At 54.1% G+C, this 16,184-nt stretch overlaps 1 protein-coding gene across 10 annotated transcripts in view; it reads left to right on the plus strand.

The window, feature by feature from the left end:
• Positions 1 to 16,184, plus strand: part of TTC28 (tetratricopeptide repeat domain 28) — a 727,080-nt gene that overhangs the window by 698,271 nt on the left and 12,625 nt on the right. For all 10 annotated transcript variants that reach the window (XM_005567710.4, XM_045364300.2, XM_015457345.4 and 7 more), the window contains 5 exons: positions 6,375 to 6,554; positions 8,976 to 9,696; positions 12,007 to 12,131; positions 14,765 to 14,996; positions 15,269 to 15,345. In XM_005567710.4, coding sequence (XP_005567767.3) covers positions 6,375 to 6,554; positions 8,976 to 9,696; positions 12,007 to 12,131; positions 14,765 to 14,996; positions 15,269 to 15,345 — 1,335 coding nt within the window. The remainder of the gene's footprint in view (positions 1 to 6,374; positions 6,555 to 8,975; positions 9,697 to 12,006; positions 12,132 to 14,764; positions 14,997 to 15,268; positions 15,346 to 16,184) is intronic.

Below are 16,184 nucleotides of genomic sequence, written 5' to 3' on the forward strand. Positions count from 1 at the left end.
TCACAACTGATTAGGAGGAGGAAAAATGGAGGCAATTACTTGCAAGCTGTCTGTATGACTAAAACCAGTGGTGGCAGCACCCAGGATAACCAGCAAGCTCTTACGTGGTAAGTGGCATTCTCACCTGGATGGCTGCTGTTACGTGAGTGTCATCTGGGTGCTGGCTCTATTCTAGCTGGTGTTTAACAAGCAGCCATCTTAGCCTTACCCTGGCAGGTTCCAGGCAGGTCAGGGTCTTCTGCCACTAAGGGTGGAGGGATCATTTTTACCAGGTCAGTCAAGATAGAGAGAGAGGCTCCGCTCCGCCCCTCCAACCCTGCCCACTGTACAGAGGCTCCTGCAGCTTGAACAGTCACTTCAAGCTGATTTGGCTGATGTTGGACCCTGGGTTTCAGGCAAGCCCTTCTGGCTCTTGCTGGCCATTGGGTCACGTTTCTCCAATACCTTCTTAGGTTCTTCAGGCAAACAAGTGGGCTGTTGTTTGGCCAAAGCATACAGTTGAATGGGTTGAATGTTCACTTTTCTATTTCTGGCTGGAATACAGTATCTACAGTCTTGGTAGGCTTCAGTCATGGTTGAGGGTGATTTCCAGGAGGTGTGTGATCTTTGCCGAAACTGTATGTATCTACCCATGATGACAGGATTTCCCAGAAGCATCACAGAAAGGGTTCCTCTACCTTAAACAGTTCTGTTTGATAAATTTATTCCATCAAAAATATGAGTCAGAAAAAAATTTGAAGCCCTATACACAGTTCTGGGGTATCTGGATACCCTGCAGCCCTTTGCCTCTGGAATCCTTACTGTAGACAGTAAAGTCCATTTCATCCCAAATCTAATCAGTCTGAAAGCTCATGGACCCAGGCATTTTCTTTCTCTCCCTCATGGTGATCAGAGATTTTCATTCCTCTGGCCTTTGATACTGTGAACCCCTGAGAGGTCTGCTGTGTCTGCCAGTAAAAAGGAAACTCCCCGGTGCCCTGTGGGGGTCACCTGTAGATCCTCTAACCTTGGCGATACACAGGGAGCACGTCTTTCTTAAACTCCAGATTAGGACATGATCAACATAACATTCACTATGAGTGCTTTCTGAAGAGCTCAAGACCTGTACTCACCAGGGCATATACACAGGGTCCCCACTGACCGAAACGGCAATCCAATTAGAATTCACCACCCAATGACACATTCGGGATCCATTGGGGGTTGCCTGGGAGAACTGTGGGCTTGGAAACTGGACTTCAGGGTAACTGCTTGGTGGTGGTTCAGTAAGTAGGTGTGGATGATAGCCTTAGTGACGTGGAGATGAGGTGAGGGGAATGTGACAACATCTGTCTCTCATAGTTTCTGGGTTAAAATTCGGAGCTGGATGTTCCAGAGAAACCATTTGTCTGTTTTAGCCACAGAATGTTTGTAAACACCAGAGAGAAAGGGAATGAGTAATACTGGAAAAATGATTATGGACCAGAAGAAAAGAATAATATAAATAATAGGGGTGGTGTCACCTTATTCCAAGCACTGAAGACAGTTGTAAATTCGCATTTGACCAATATGTCTGGAGTGCACACCAGTGCCAGGCATGGGGCTAGATGCTTTACCCACTGTGCAGCTACCTTGGCCTCATAGGCCTGTGAGGAATGGATGTTAGTGCTGTCCTGTGGGTTTGGAAACCAAGGTGCAGAGAGGTTAGTGTCTTGTTGGAGTGCTCAGATCCCCTACCCCCAACCCTACTGGTTTCTTAACCCTCGCCTCCTATCTAGCAGTTCCAGATGCTGGGAGCACCCTGACTTGGCAGGCTGCCCCAGACTCTGTGGCAGGGCCTCCCCTCAGAACCCTTATTCTTTCCCCAGCATGCAGCATCCCTTCCCGGGCCACTGGACACAGCTTTTCATCCTCTGGGTCCATCTGGAGACAGAAACCACAACGTTCAGTATAGAGAGCTATTACCTATGAGAAGCAAGTAATTGTAAGATATAGGGAAGCTGTGTGGTTCTCTAGGGCTGAGGGAGTGTACCCAGTAAAGAATGAACATGGGAGGAGGTGTGGTTCAGCCCACAGGACACAGAGATATGTCCACTGTTTGACCAGGCCAGAGCCAGTCTGGAATTGCTGGCAAGTGGTAGCCCCCTGAGTGTGGGCAGGAGAGCAGCCATCAGCTTCCAGCGGTGATGGGTGCCAGGGAGTCTAGGCACCTGCCCAGGCAGGAGGTCTTGGGAGTGTGGGGGCTCTGGTTTCCATGTAGAGAAGGATGTGGGAAGATCATCACCAGGCCGAGACTGCAAGGTGGCAACGGGACAGTGCTCTGGGCCCGTGGCTGGGCAGGCCTCTGGATGTCCTCAGCCATCACTGACCCAGGAGGTCTCCTGCCTCCTCCGTGCCCCTCAGTGCACTCCACTGACACAGCTCAGCACCCTGCATATCGTGGGAGAAACAGCCGAAGGAATGCAGCGTGTCTCAGTGTGGATAGTGACAAGGGCTTCAGGACCTGAGAGACAGTAAACTGACAGTAGATGTGCAAAGCCACCTCCAGTGTACTCACTGCCCACCCTGTCAGAAGGAACAACCCTCTCCTTGTACAAAGACTGCACCTTCACGGTACCCCATCATCACCGTGCCCCAGGGCAGCCCCGCGATACTGTGCGTGGTGGCCTGCCTGCCCAGCACTGTGTCTTCCCCCTTTTCTCTCACCTGGCCTGGCACACAGTAGGTTCTCAAGCATCATTTGCTGCCTGGACTCACATTGCCACAGTCAGGGTCACAGCCCCTTGGTGAGAGCGCAGGGCGGCACCCCTGGGGAAGGGACAGATTCTAGTGCACCTGGCCCTGTCATCTTCTGCTTTCAGAAATCCCATTACTAGAAACTGCAAAGGTCAGAACATCTGAGTCTTTGATAGAATCTGTTGGAGATTCTGGTAGTTGCTGCTATAAGGCTGGTGCATGAGCCACTTTATTGTTCAACCCTAAGCCTTAAGAGGCCAGCAGACGCCCTTTCCGAGGCTGACAGGCCCAGGTGCTGAGTAGTGTTTCCTTGAATGTCTCTCCTTTGTAGGCTGACTGATGATATGTAAGCTGAATAGAGATGTCACTTGCTTTCCCCTTTTCAAGTTCACATTGGATTATAGCTAATCTTTCAGTGCAAGGACAGCACGCATACACCAGAGGCAGAGCTCACAAGTTTCCTGGGCATTGTCTCTAGCATGTCCAATCAGTTTCCCCCTTTGAACAGGAGCTGTCAGCCTGCTGTTCTACCTGTCTCCCCACAAGCCTACACGTTTCAGAGAACAGCTGTGGCTGTCACCTGCCTCATTTCACACAGTTTGGACAGGGGTCCCATTTGGGGGCCTTCACCCAGGGTTGTATGCATGTGCCAAGCTCGGTACCAGCTCCTAGGCATGATGCAGGGAGGACCCAGACTTCCAAATTGGGATATGAGGTTCAGAGAACAGTCTCCCTATCTCCCAGCCTGGATTTCAGACTTCTCCTCACCCGCTAAGGTCACTCTCACTGAGTCCCAGCAAGTCTCCTTGTCTCCTCTCTCGGTGGGCATGCCCTGGTCTGAATTACTCCCGGGCATAGCCCCTCTCCCTCAGGCAGGCAGGCTGCCTCTCAATGCTTTGCAGGGCTCAGCTTGAGAAGGCATGGCAGGTCCTGACAGCCAACAAGAACCACACTTTCTTGCCTGATCTTCAGCGCCCCCACAGTCTGGCTTCCATGTCCCTCTCTAGCCTTGTGCTCACCTGGCAACAGCATCTGACCAGGCCAGGCCTTCCCCAGTTCTCACGGACCAGAGCAGCCTCCTGGGTGGGCCCAGTGTCAGCCTGGATAGGCTCTCCCAGTTCTGGGGTTGCCATGCTGCCATGAGGCTGTTACATTTGATAATACCAAGTTTCACTCAGCAATGGCCTCTTGTGTGCATTTTAGTTTTCTAAGTACATCATCATAAGTTTGCAAGCAGGGAGCATGTCCTAAATTTATCTGACTTCCCTACAGTCCCCAGTAGGCACATGACAGACACCACTCAGTGGCTGATGAGAAAGCCGAGGCCCAGCTTGGGAGACTTCTGACAACAGGGCCACAGGAGATACCCCCCACCCCTGGTGGAGTGTTGGAGAAGACAGACAAGCTGCCTTCAAGGACATGCATTCTCTGATCATTAGGCTTGTGCCGCAGATGAGGTTTTGTGGGTAGAGTTAGCAGGGTTCTACAAAGAAGTGCTGCCAGTGAATGTTTGCTCTGCGTGGATTCCAGCCTGACTTCTCCTTTTTTCAGCTTGCCAAGCTTCCGTCCGGTTCGCACAGTTAGGTGCTGTCATTAGGGACTTGTCTATGAGTGGCGTGTGTCCTGGTGAAGGCAGTAGCCTGTGGGATGACATCTGACAGAAACTTACTGTGGTTTGGGCCTGGGTGGCAGGAGCCCAGGGAGGACCTGTGGGGCTGGGGCTGGCATCTTGTCACAACAAAGCCCTGTGACTCTGGAACAGTGGAGGGTGGGTCCAGTTTTACACATGGCAAGTGGCTCAAGCCCCACCCTACCCATTCTCAGGCAGCACAGTTCTCACTGAGCAGCAGGTGGCCATCACTGTCACAGCCGCTGACCCTGTCACCAGGGTCAGGGCAGCATCAGCTGTGCCACTGCGGCTGGTTTGAGGTTCACTGGCATACCTCCCCGGTGTGGTGGCACTCCCCTCCAGAGCAGCCCCCTGAGCCACCTCTACCTACGGAGCCAGCCGGGGAGCTCAGGTGTGGCCCATGGCAGACCATGGGGCCCAGGTGCCTACAGCTGTTTCTCCTCCCTGTGCTGAGCTCATCCATAGACAGTGTCGGGGTCGCTGTGACACACCCCTACTTCTTCCTGCCTAGGTTGCACAATTGCACAGTGATTAATTTACCTCCTCTTGGGAAACACTGTAGCTCTTTTTTTGTTGTCGTTGTTTTTGAGACACAGTCTCGCTCTGCCCCCGAGGCTGGAGTACACTGGTGTTTGGCCCACTACAACCTTCGCCTCCTGGGTTCAAGCAATTCTCCTGCCTCAGCCTCCTGAGTAGTTGGGACTACAGATGTATGGTGGCATGCCGGCATACCCGGCTAATTTTGTATTTTTAGTAGAGACGGAGTTTCACCATGTTGCATTCCTGACCTCATAATCCGCCCGCCTTGGGCTCCCAAAGTGCTGGGATTACAGGCATGAGCCACCGTGCCTGGCTCATACTGTAGCTCTTACAGCAAACAAACGAAAAACAAATTGGCCTAATAATTTTTATTTCTGCTTTCGCTAGATGGAGCTAGACATTTTTTTTTTAAAGAAAGAAAGAAAACCCCATAGGAGTTTACAGAGACTGAACGTCCCGCCAGGCATGTGTCACTTTGGGTTAGCTGAGTGCCCTGCCACCCTCAGCCAAGTGCCCACGGCAGCACATCAGACGGGTCAAGCAAGCACATTTGCTTCCCCAGGCACAAGCGAGTGGCACCCTGGTGGGTGTCTGCTTGTCAGCCACTCCTCAGCAGACGGGGTTGGGGGCAGGCCAGCCCCGCCCCTGGCACCCAGTGTTGCGCAGGCTCTGTGGACCTGGGACCTTCTTGGCAGGCTCTGGACTGCAGCAGCAGCTTCCACACCACCTCTTTGTTCACCTCAGTCTGTGTGAACCCAGCTTTCAGGATTGTTGCCTGCTGCTCTAAGATGCCCGTGGCCTTAGCCTTGTTCTGCAATGAATGGGAATGAGCCTATGTCTCCTGTGGCCCTGTGCACACCCTGCCTTGGGTCCTCATGCCCAGCCTGTCAAGAGGGATGGGAGTCATCCATGCGTTGGGTCCCCTGACATCCCCAGAGGGAACAAGTGGGGACAGCACCTCCCGAGCCCAGAGCCAAGGGGCCACTCTTCCCTCAGAGGAAGTCACAAAAGGTCCTAGAACCCAGCCCATCCCCTTCTCCAGGGACTGTCATGCCAGCCCCCAGACCTCCCGTCCTCCCTCTGATTTTCTAGCCTCTTGTCCATTGAAATGGAAAACAGATCTTGTTTTGGGAGGGGCCTTTCCCACCCCTTCTCAGGGTGCCTGTGCAGTACAGGCCGGTCTCCCGCCCACGCCAGGTTCTTATGAACTTCAAGAAACTGTCCTCTAACCTTCTCAGGACTGTGAGGCAGATGGACGCTGCCAGGCCAGCCCTTGCCAGTCCACGAGCAAGCATGCCAGTTGGTGACGCTCCTGCAGGGCTGCAGCTCAGCCTATGCCCTGTGGCGCCTCACACCCCACGGCACCCCACACCCCCGCAGGCCTCACCTGCTCATACTTGTATCGTCCAGGCTATGGCTCAGGGTTGTCCTGGTGCCTGAAACCCCTGCCTCCTGGGCCTCCCATGTCAGCCTCTCCGTGCTTGCTCCACAGGGCCTGATGCACTCCAGCGGCCCTGTGGGCCGGCACCGGCAGCTCATCCTGGTTCTAGAGGGGGAGCTCTACCTCATTCCTTTCGCCCTCCTGAAGGGAAGCTCCTCCAACGAGTACCTCTACGAGCGCTTCGGCCTCCTTGCTGTCCCTTCCATCCGCTCCCTTAGCGTGCAGTCCAAGGTAAGGCTCACACACATGGTGGGGGACCAAGGGCTTGTTCTCGGGTCTCGAGGCACTGTCTATCTGGTCGGACTGGGCTGTGTTACTAAGGCATAGCGGTGATCTCCTCAAAAGTGTTGATTTTATGATTTGCATGCAGGTAGCATAACTTTAGAGTAGCTCTGTCCAAAAGTGGGGCTCGGCCCTCATGACCCCTGGCCATTCTTTGCTGCCTCGAGAAGCCACAATTTGTGTCATGTCTAAGTTTCTTTGCTGTGACATTAGGGTTCTGAGCTGCTCTGAGGTACACAGTGAAGCTTGAGGCCTGACTGAGCACCTCAGGGGGCTGGTCACCCACCATCCACACGATGCCCAGTGGGCAGAGCAGAGCCACCCAATTCACCTGGCCCTTGAGCTGACTGTTGGCTGGGCCCCAAGCAGGGAAGGCAGACAAGCAAGAGTGGAGTCGAGTAGAAAACAGCCCAACAGGCCAATGGAACTAAAAACAAGTCAGGTGGCTTTCAGGGGACAGGCAGGGACTCAGGTCTCATTGAGCAAGAATAATCAGTTTGGAAAGAAACACCCAAAATCAAGAGAGTAACAGTGGGCCACCCTGAGTCATGGGTCTCACCCCACTGCCACCCTTGGCCCTGCCCACCTGATTAGAAACTTTTGAGCCAAACTTTAATCTTCTTCCCCTTCTCCGAACTCTCAGAGACCCCAAAATCCTGGCTTCCCTCTGACCCCTCCACAGTCCCACAGGGCTCCGCACCTGCCTCACACTCCACTTGCAGCATCCCTGCCTGCTCAGCTGCAGGACTGTCTTTACCACAAGGGCTTGCATTGCTCCATCCTCCAACTCCGGATGCCCTCGAGCTGCCAGCTGCTCTCAGAGCCCTCAGACCCCATCTGCCCTAATACCCCATGGCGGGTGGGACAGGTCTTACCCAGATGGTCCTCTTTACAGTGGTGGAAAGCATAGGCGGGGTTAGGAACCAAGGCTGGGCCCTGTGCATGGGTGGCCCCCACAGGACCTGTCTTGGCCGCTTTGATGACTTGCTCATTGGTGTGGCCTAAGTGGGGTCAGTTTCTGCCTCACGGGTTTTTGCAGATCTGAATTTTGACCATTTTTGTAGCTGGATAATACTTTTCTTATGAAGCAAAGAATCAGTTCAAAGTGAAAGAAGTTATTTTCTCTAGGTTTCTGAAGTTTCCATGGCTGATTCTGAATCCCAGATAGGAATCGAGCTGGCCTTCTCGACACTCCTGCCACCCAGTGGCCCACTGCCCTGGCTGATAGCAGCACTCTGGGTATCAGATGCCTCCACCTTCAGAAAACTTTTATTTTGATAACAACAGCCAGCTAGCTGTTTGTAGCTTAACCAGAGACCCGGAAGAGGCCATCTCCTGACAGGCATCTGGTGTTTCTCTTACCCAGAGTTTAAGGCATCACCAAGCAGAGGCACCAAAAAATTATTTTGAAGTAACTTCATACTTAATGTTTCCCAAAAAGTACCAAAAATCATCATAGGGGAAACTCAGGCAGACATCATTGGGCTTCTTTATGCTGATTTTCTCATTCAGTGATACTTTCTACTTTGCAGCATATAAGGCAGAAGGGAACTAGAATCTTGTCAGTATGTAGAGCTTCTTAAAGGACTTAGTTTAGCCCTGTCTCCCCAAGACTTACTTGCTTGTTTGCACGATTTAAACAAAATCACTCTTCAAAGTCCCTGACTTCTCAGGAGTGGGTTTCCTCTTATTTAGGAGCCACACAGGGAGGTCTATGGGGATGAAGATTATGGAGCAGGCTGGCCATCCTGGGTTCCATGGGCTCTGTCCACTCTGTCATATCAGGGCCTCCTCCCCCAGTCCTCTCAGGACCCCTACCATCCAATCCTGATGATTTTCTTTTTTTTTTTTTTGAGACGGAGTCTGGCTCTGTCACCCAGGCTGGAGTGCAGTGGCCGGATCTCAGCTCACTGCAAGCTCCGCCTCCCGGGTTCACACCATTCTCGTGCCTCAGCCTCCCGAGTAGCTGGGGCTACAGGCGCCCACCACCTCGCCCGGCTAGTTTTTTTGTATTTTTTTTTTTAGTAGAGACGGGGTTTCACCGTGTTAGCCAGGATGGTCTCGATCTCCTGACCTCGTGATCCGCCCGTCTCGGCCTCCCAAAGTGCTGGGATTACAGGCTTGAGCCACCGCACCCGGCCCAATCCTGATGATTTTCAAGGGCTCATCACAGCAGGCGTGATTCTCAGTAAGTTAGGCACCTGTGTCAAAAAGATGTTGAAAAATAAGAGTTAATGAGGTGACTGGGGAAACAGGTGGATTCAAGCTCAACCAGCAGAGAGCTGGTCATCCCTGTGCTCACCTGACCACTGCCGGGCAGCCTGGCTGTTCTGTCTGACGGGTGGTCTGCTTTGTCCCCTCCCCTCCTAGTCTCACTTACGGAAGAACCCGCCCACATACTCCAGCTCCACATCCATGGCGGCTGTCATCGGCAACCCCAAGCTCCCATCAGCCGTGATGGACAGGTGGCTGTGGGGGCCCATGCCGTCGGCTGAGGAAGAGGCCTACATGGTGTCCGAGCTGCTGGGCTGCCAGCCCCTAGTGGGCAGTGTAGCCACCAAGGAGAGGGTCATGAGCGCCCTGACCCAGGCTGAGTGTGTCCACTTTGCCACTCACATCTCCTGGAAGCTGTCGGCCTTGGTCCTCACGCCCAGCATGGACGGCAACCCTGCCAGCAGCAAGAGTTCCTTTGGCCACCCCTACACGATCCCTGAGTCCTTACGGGTGCAGGACGACGCCAGTGACGGGGAAAGCATCTCGGACTGCCCGCCCCTGCAGGAGCTGCTGCTCACGGCCGCCGATGTCCTGGACCTGCAGCTGCCCGTGAAGCTGGTGGTGCTTGGCTCCTCCCAGGAGTCCAACAGCAAAGTCACAGCCGACGGAGTCATCGCGCTGACAAGGGCCTTCCTGGCTGCCGGCGCTCAGTGTGTCCTCGTGTCTCTGTGGCCTGTGCCAGTGGCTGCTTCTAAGATGTTCATCCATGCCTTCTACTCATCCCTGCTGAATGGCCTGAAAGCCAGCGCCGCCCTGGGGGAGGCCATGAAGGTGGTGCAGAGCAGCAAGGCCTTCTCGCACCCCTCCAACTGGGCAGGTGGGAGTTCAGCCAGCTGCAGGTGCCTGTCAAGGCCTGGGGCTCAGTCCTCACAGCCCCCTGACTTTATTCTGCAAGTGGGGTTAGGGAGGGGAGGGGAGGGGAGGGCAGGGCAGGGCCAGCTGCAGACGACTCAGGGAGAGAGCCTGTGTGCTGAGTTTTCCTTCTGCCAAATGAGTTTTTCCTATTAAGATCATCTTTGGACCAGGGAGCAACTGAACCATTTGCCATGGGAGTGTGAATGTGAAACTCCTCCTGATGTCAGTGTACACTGGATGACCTATTCCATTGCACCTTCACTTAAACCATGACTGTAGAAAGGAGTGTGTGGTAGAAAGACTTAGGATGGATCTAGCTCCATGTCCTGGCTGTGTGGCCTGAGATAGGTTACTTACGCTCTCTGAAGCTGTGTCCTCAGCGGTAAGGGGATGATGGTGGTGCTGATGACACCACCCGGTCCACATTTGAGAAGATCTGTAAGGAGTGTACTGAATATTTTGTGAAGCTTCAGGCCCTGCATGTTCTAGAATACATTCTCTTAGTGGGCCTGCCTGGAGGGTCTAGGGAGTAAAGAGAGAATGTTCCTGTGACATCTGGTCACAGGGGAGGTGGGAAGGCAGGCACGTACAGAGCTGCCTCTCAGCTCTAGGCAACAACCTGCTTCCCCTGGGGTCCCTGTGGAAAGCTGCCCACAGCAGCCACTCAGAGGGCTCTGCTGTGCAGAAGACCCTGCCAGGCCAAGACTCACAGAGTACAAACCAAACCCTGGGCCTATTCCCTCACTGGCCTCTCAGCCAGCCGGGACAGTTTTACCCACATGCGTCATGATGCGTCAGCCTGTGGTCTTCTCTCAGCATTGGGCCCCGAAACTCCCCAGGGTGTTACGAAAATTTAGAGCAAAGCAAAAGTCCCCTGCCCCCCATGGGTGACATCAGCCATAACTGCAAAGCAGAGTGTCTGAAAGTGTCTCAAACTTTGGGAAAAAGAGGAATACCGAAAATCCTGTTTTCTTAACATAAATCCAGTTGACACATCCTGATACTGCTGGTGTCATTTTCCAAAGGTGGGTCAGCCCTGGGGTGGAGCCACAGCACTGCCAGGCCCTGTCAGCCAGCAAACAACACAGCTGCAGGGGTGGCTGCCTGGCAGCCCCAGGTGCTGGTGTCAGGCGTTTGGTCATGCTGTTGAAAGATGGAAACATTTTGCTTACTTTACAAACACAACTGGAGTATTTTTCAAAGAGCTATTCAAAAAACAAAATAGAATTGTTCCTGTTTCTTCAAGCGGCTGAAAAGCATTTAGTTGGTCCAACAGGCACATACCCCACCCTGCCTACTCGCCTCATGGCCATCCCTTGGTTCTGCCAGGCGGAGCGTGCACAGGCAGGCACAGAGGGCTGCTTACCTGCTTCTCCTGCTCTTAGGAGACACAGAAAGTAGAGGTGACCCCTGTGGCTTCCATTATTGTCCTCATCACACAAGTCCTGGCAGTCAGAAGGGGCTTTGGGCCCCACAGCATCCCACAAAACCTACTGCAGGGCTTGTGGGGACCTGGCCCCTTTCCTGTCTCTGCAGGTCTGTCCAGTGTGCTTACGGGCATGGCATTTTGAAAACGGTCTTTGTTTGTTTAGTTTTGTTGATAGATAATATAAGTCACAACTTTGTTCCGGATGCAACCATTTTTAGTGATGCTCTCCTATTACCTTTAAAAACAGCTCATTCTCTTAGAAAACCCTTTCCCTACATGATTTGGGGGCAGGCTGGTCCTAAAGTTGCCCGTGGGCTTGAGAAACCTGCTCCCCCAGGCCCTGTTTTGGAAGGCAATGTGGAAAGGAACAGTGGGATGCTGTGCTCCTCAGCCCAGTTGGTCTTTCCCAGCCGAGCTTGTTTGCTGGTTTAGAAATGGAGGAGTAGCCGCTCCCTGCCTCCCCGTGGCCCCAAGGAGGAGATACGTGCACCTCCCCTGTCCTGGCATGTCCCCTCCTAAAGGCCTGAGGATAGACACAGATGAATTTCACACAAAAAAAGGCAGGTTTTCCCACTGTACTTCCCTTGGCTCCTTTCTGCAAAACAGCAGGCCCCACTTACCTGAACAGCTAAGCAATATTGATTATTAAAAGGAAGGGGGCAAAGGGGTGCCACATCACCATCCAGTGAGTCAGATGCCCCAGTCTAGCCTGTGAGCTGCTCCCCTGCCAGGCCCTGCTCTTTCTGCTGGGTTAACCTTGAGGCATAAGTGAGCCCTAGAAGCCGGGGTGGGGCTGGGGTCTCCAGCCGCTCTGCTGAGGGTGTCCTCCTTTGCTCTCTGCAGGGTTCATGCTCATCGGGAGTGATGTTAAGCTGAACAGCCCCTCATCACTCATCGGCCAGGCCCTCACAGAGATCCTGCAGCACCCAGAGCGCGCGCGGGATGCCCTGCGAGTGCTGCTGCACCTGGTAAGGGGGTCGGGCACCCTGCACTCAACAAGAGCTGGCAGTGCTGTGCAAGAAGGAGAAGGCAAGGGTTTCCTTACATCGGGATGTGAGCAGGTGGAGAGGACATCATGACTGGGGCCATGTCCAGGACGGCACTGACCGGCTTCCGCAGACGTCCCTGGGATAAGCCTGCTTGGGAGACCCATGTCCCAGCAAAGCGTGATGCACAAAGTGGGCAGCATCCCCAGGGTGCTTCTGCAGACGTCCCCGGGATGAGCCCACTGGCTTGAGGGGTGGGCACGGTGGGTGATGCCATACAGGCGGCTGTAGTAGCAGTACTCGCCAGGACCCTGGGGGAAGGGCAGCCAATGACAGGGACCCATACCCTAGCAGCTTCCAGGTCATGTGGCTTTGGACAAGTCACTTTGGCTCTCCGAGCCTCAGTGCTCTCATCTGGAAAGAGTGGTAACAGTTGAATATTTCAAGGTTATCATGAGGATTTGAGAAAATGCGAGTACTCGCCGCACAGTAGAGTCCTATTTTACCATCAGATGACTCCAGTCTGCCCCTAATGAGTCCAAGTTTGATCGTGCCCTTGACCAGCCTGCCCCAACTTCTGTGGAGCCCAGGCAAGAGCACAAATGGAGGGCCCACATCTACAGGTGTAAATGTTATCAATTGAGTCAAGAAGCAGTGACATCAAACTTGTTTCATCCTTCTACCTTTGGAACAACCTGGAAGGCCGTTTCAAATCATTTAGAGTGCTGTGCCAGAAAGACCAGCCCTAGCCCACCCCACATCTTCCTAGCCCAGTGCCAGCCTGGGGCCCATGCAGTGTGGGTGAACAGCCATGCCACAGCCAAGCTCCTTCCAAATCTGCCACAGACCCCAGGGCCTCCTTGCAGGCTGGTTGCTGCACAGCCTGGCTCCGTCCATGGTTAAGATGGAGGACCTAGGGCAGTGTCCACGCAGGCCTGGGAGCGAGCATGTCTCCTGGGCTATGCAAACTTCTTGCCCGTTGGGTCTGATCAGGTCCCTCTGTTCAGACCTGTGGCACCTGGGCCTGTGCGTGGTAGCTCTCCATGCACTTCTGAGGATAGAGTCACACACATTTCTTAAGCTTAGGGTCTCCTCAGGCCTGAAAGTAATCAGTATGTGAACACTGTGACGAGCAAGCCCCCAGCATTCCCCTAGTTGGCTCGAGGAGGCCAACGCCCAGGTTGCTGGGAGGCCCTCTCCATTGTTACCCCGTATCTGGAAACTGCCTAGAGCCTTTCAGTTCTCAGGTCCCGTCACCCGCAAAGTCCCTCTGTCCTTGCTGCCACTGCACACTGCTTTTTTGGGGTAGTGGAACTGCCTTCTCTACCCATTAGCCGCCTCCTCCCAGGCCAGGCCTCTTAGCTGCCCCCACATGGCCTTGAGGCCCCTCAGGCCCATTTAAGGGTTTCCTCTTTTTCCTTGGTATTATCTCCTGGGGTGGATGCAGGAGTGTGGGGGCCATGGAGTCAAGTTCCCCAGCCCCTACCTTCTAACACCTCCTGGATATTCCTTGATCCAGTAGGCAGTGTCTTGGAGGCCCGCCCTGCCTGAGTGACAGCCAGGGCTGATCTTCTGTCCTCCCGGGCAGGCTTGTTTCCTCCTGGCTGATGTGAGTACACACTTCCTCCTGTCTGGACGCCTGTGCTCCGGCATCCCAGTGTTTACTGTTTAAAAAAAAAAAAAAAAAGCCTCAGGTCATCTTGGACCACCCATGCCCCTCCATTGAGGGGACATGTGCCTCACAGGGCACCAACATCCCAGAGTGGACAGGGGTTTCCACTAGAGAGAGGCCCAGGGAGGCCCGATGAAAACTGTTTGCACTACTGTTATTTGGTGTTTTTTTGGGGGGGACGGGGTATAGAGCTGGGGTCTCGCTATGTTGCTCTGGCTTGTCTTGAACTCCTGAACTCAAGTGATCTACCCATCTTGGCCTCCTAAAGTGTTAGGATTACAGGTGTGAGCCACTGCGCCTCTCAGCTGTCCCCACTTAGCCTTGAGACCCTGCACTACTGTTAAAACACTCACTCATGTAGTTCATGCAGCAGTGACTTGGGTGACCAGCGTAGAAGTGCCAGGCAACTGTTCAGGCCCTGGATGACAGGAGGACACTTCCTGGTGGAGGGAGGTATAGGCTGCAGAGGCCAGTGCGGAGGGATGAAGGCTGAGTGGGAGGAATGGGGAAGAAGGGCATTGCCAGCCAAGACCCCATGATGGGGCTGGGCTGTGGGCAGCGAGGGGGGTCCTGAAGGGCCTGAGGGTTTATCCCTAGTGGGCAGGAGCCATTACAGGGTTTGAGGCAGGCCCCTGTGTGTTCAGACACGTTGCTTTACTGTCTGTGGAGTGTGTGCAAGGGGTTGGTTTAGGGGAGGGACAGAATCCTTCTGTTGTACCAGCCCTTGAGGGCTCTGATTGTAAAATCCTTCCCTTCTGTGCCCTCCCTCGCAAGATGCCTGGTCAGTGCCCCACTGTCACATCCTCAGGCCTGGCCATGTGGGCCACGTGGGGTTGCAGCAGTCAGCCTTGCTTCACCCCTGGGGCTTTGTGTACCCTCAAAGCCATGTGGACAGAAACCAGGGCTTGCCTGGGTCTCTGACTCACCCCCAATTTCCCCCCAGGTGGAAAAGTCCCTGCAGCGCATCCAGAACGGGCAGCGCAATGCCATGTACACGTCCCAGCAGAGCGTGGAGAACAAAGTGGGTGGCATCCCTGGCTGGCAGGCCCTCCTCACCGCTGTGGGCTTCCGGCTGGACCCCCCAACCAGCGGCCTGCCAGCAGCTGTCTTCTTCCCAACTTCTGACCCGGGTGACCGGCTCCAGCAGTGCAGCAGCACCCTCCAGTCCCTGCTGGGTGAGCTGCGGGTGTAGGGCTGGGGCAACAGATCTGGCCAACAGCAGGTGGAACAGTTGGTGGCCTTGGGCCCCGCATTCATGAGGATGCTGGATCTCCCAGCTAGGAGCAGGGTGTTCTGAGAAATGGCAAGGGATCCCAGACACACGTCCAGCTGTGCTGAGCTTCTGAAAAATGCCACTGATGCCGAGGATTTAGGGTTCTTTCCCCTGGGAAGGTTTTTGTGTACAGAGGCTCTTCTGAATAACTTCTACCCTTTTTCCTTGGTTTAGGTCTGCCCAATCCTGCCCTCCAAGCCCTTTGCAAACTCATCACTGCCTCAGAGACGGGAGAGCAGCTCATCAGCCGGGTAAGTCGAGCCTGGAGGGCTGAGCCAGGGCCTGAGGCCCATGCTGATTTGGAAAGGCAGAGCAATTTGGCCCTAAATAGGAAGCTGTAAGTTAATGCAGTCTCATTGCCTTTGTGATTCGAAGGAGAAGATGAGGGCTGGTAGTAAGAGAATAGCCCTCCCTGGCAAGTGCTGTTTACCTGCTATTTCCATCTATGATGCCAAGGCATCCGTGCCAGCGGTGCTGCCCCTTCCCAGGATGATGGGAGGCCGTGCCAGCAGACACTGGCCACTATTGGCATTGTCAGGTGCACCTGTGGCCCTGATGAAGCTGTGCGGCCAACCCCAGGGTGAAGCTGGGTGCTTGACTCAGCGGGGCACAGAGGGGCAGGTTTGCATAGTGTTTTCACTGGGTGCTGAGCATCAAGGGCCTTCAGAGGATGCTTATGGGGCCCCTGTCACCTGTGGTCTCAGGGCATTTCCTGAAATCTCCATTCAGTGGTCTCCTGAACCTTGTCCTCCTCACCACCAACTTTTTCAGCTGATTGACAAGTGTTACAGCCACCCTCCCCAAGCCACCAGGTGTGGGGCCAGCCTGCCAGGACAGCTGCAGGTGTTCCCATACTTCTTTGATCAAAGTACTTACCATGCTGGAAAAAGATAGTCACTGAGGCAAAGCAGTGAACACAGGAGCAACTCTAATGCAAGATACTGCTTAGCAGATATGCTTTCTTTTAGGAAAATACAGATCTAGTTCAGGAGTTCAGAGGGTTCCAGTTCTTAGCATCATGTGGGTCCTTTGCAGCTTGGCCTGGGAGCTTCTCAGTACCCATGCTGCACCACTGCATTCTGGCCAGTGA

The sequence above is a fragment of the Macaca fascicularis genome, chromosome 10 (genome assembly GCF_037993035.2).
Source record: "Macaca fascicularis isolate 582-1 chromosome 10, T2T-MFA8v1.1".
Classification (NCBI taxonomy): Eukaryota; Metazoa; Chordata; class Mammalia; order Primates; family Cercopithecidae; genus Macaca; species Macaca fascicularis.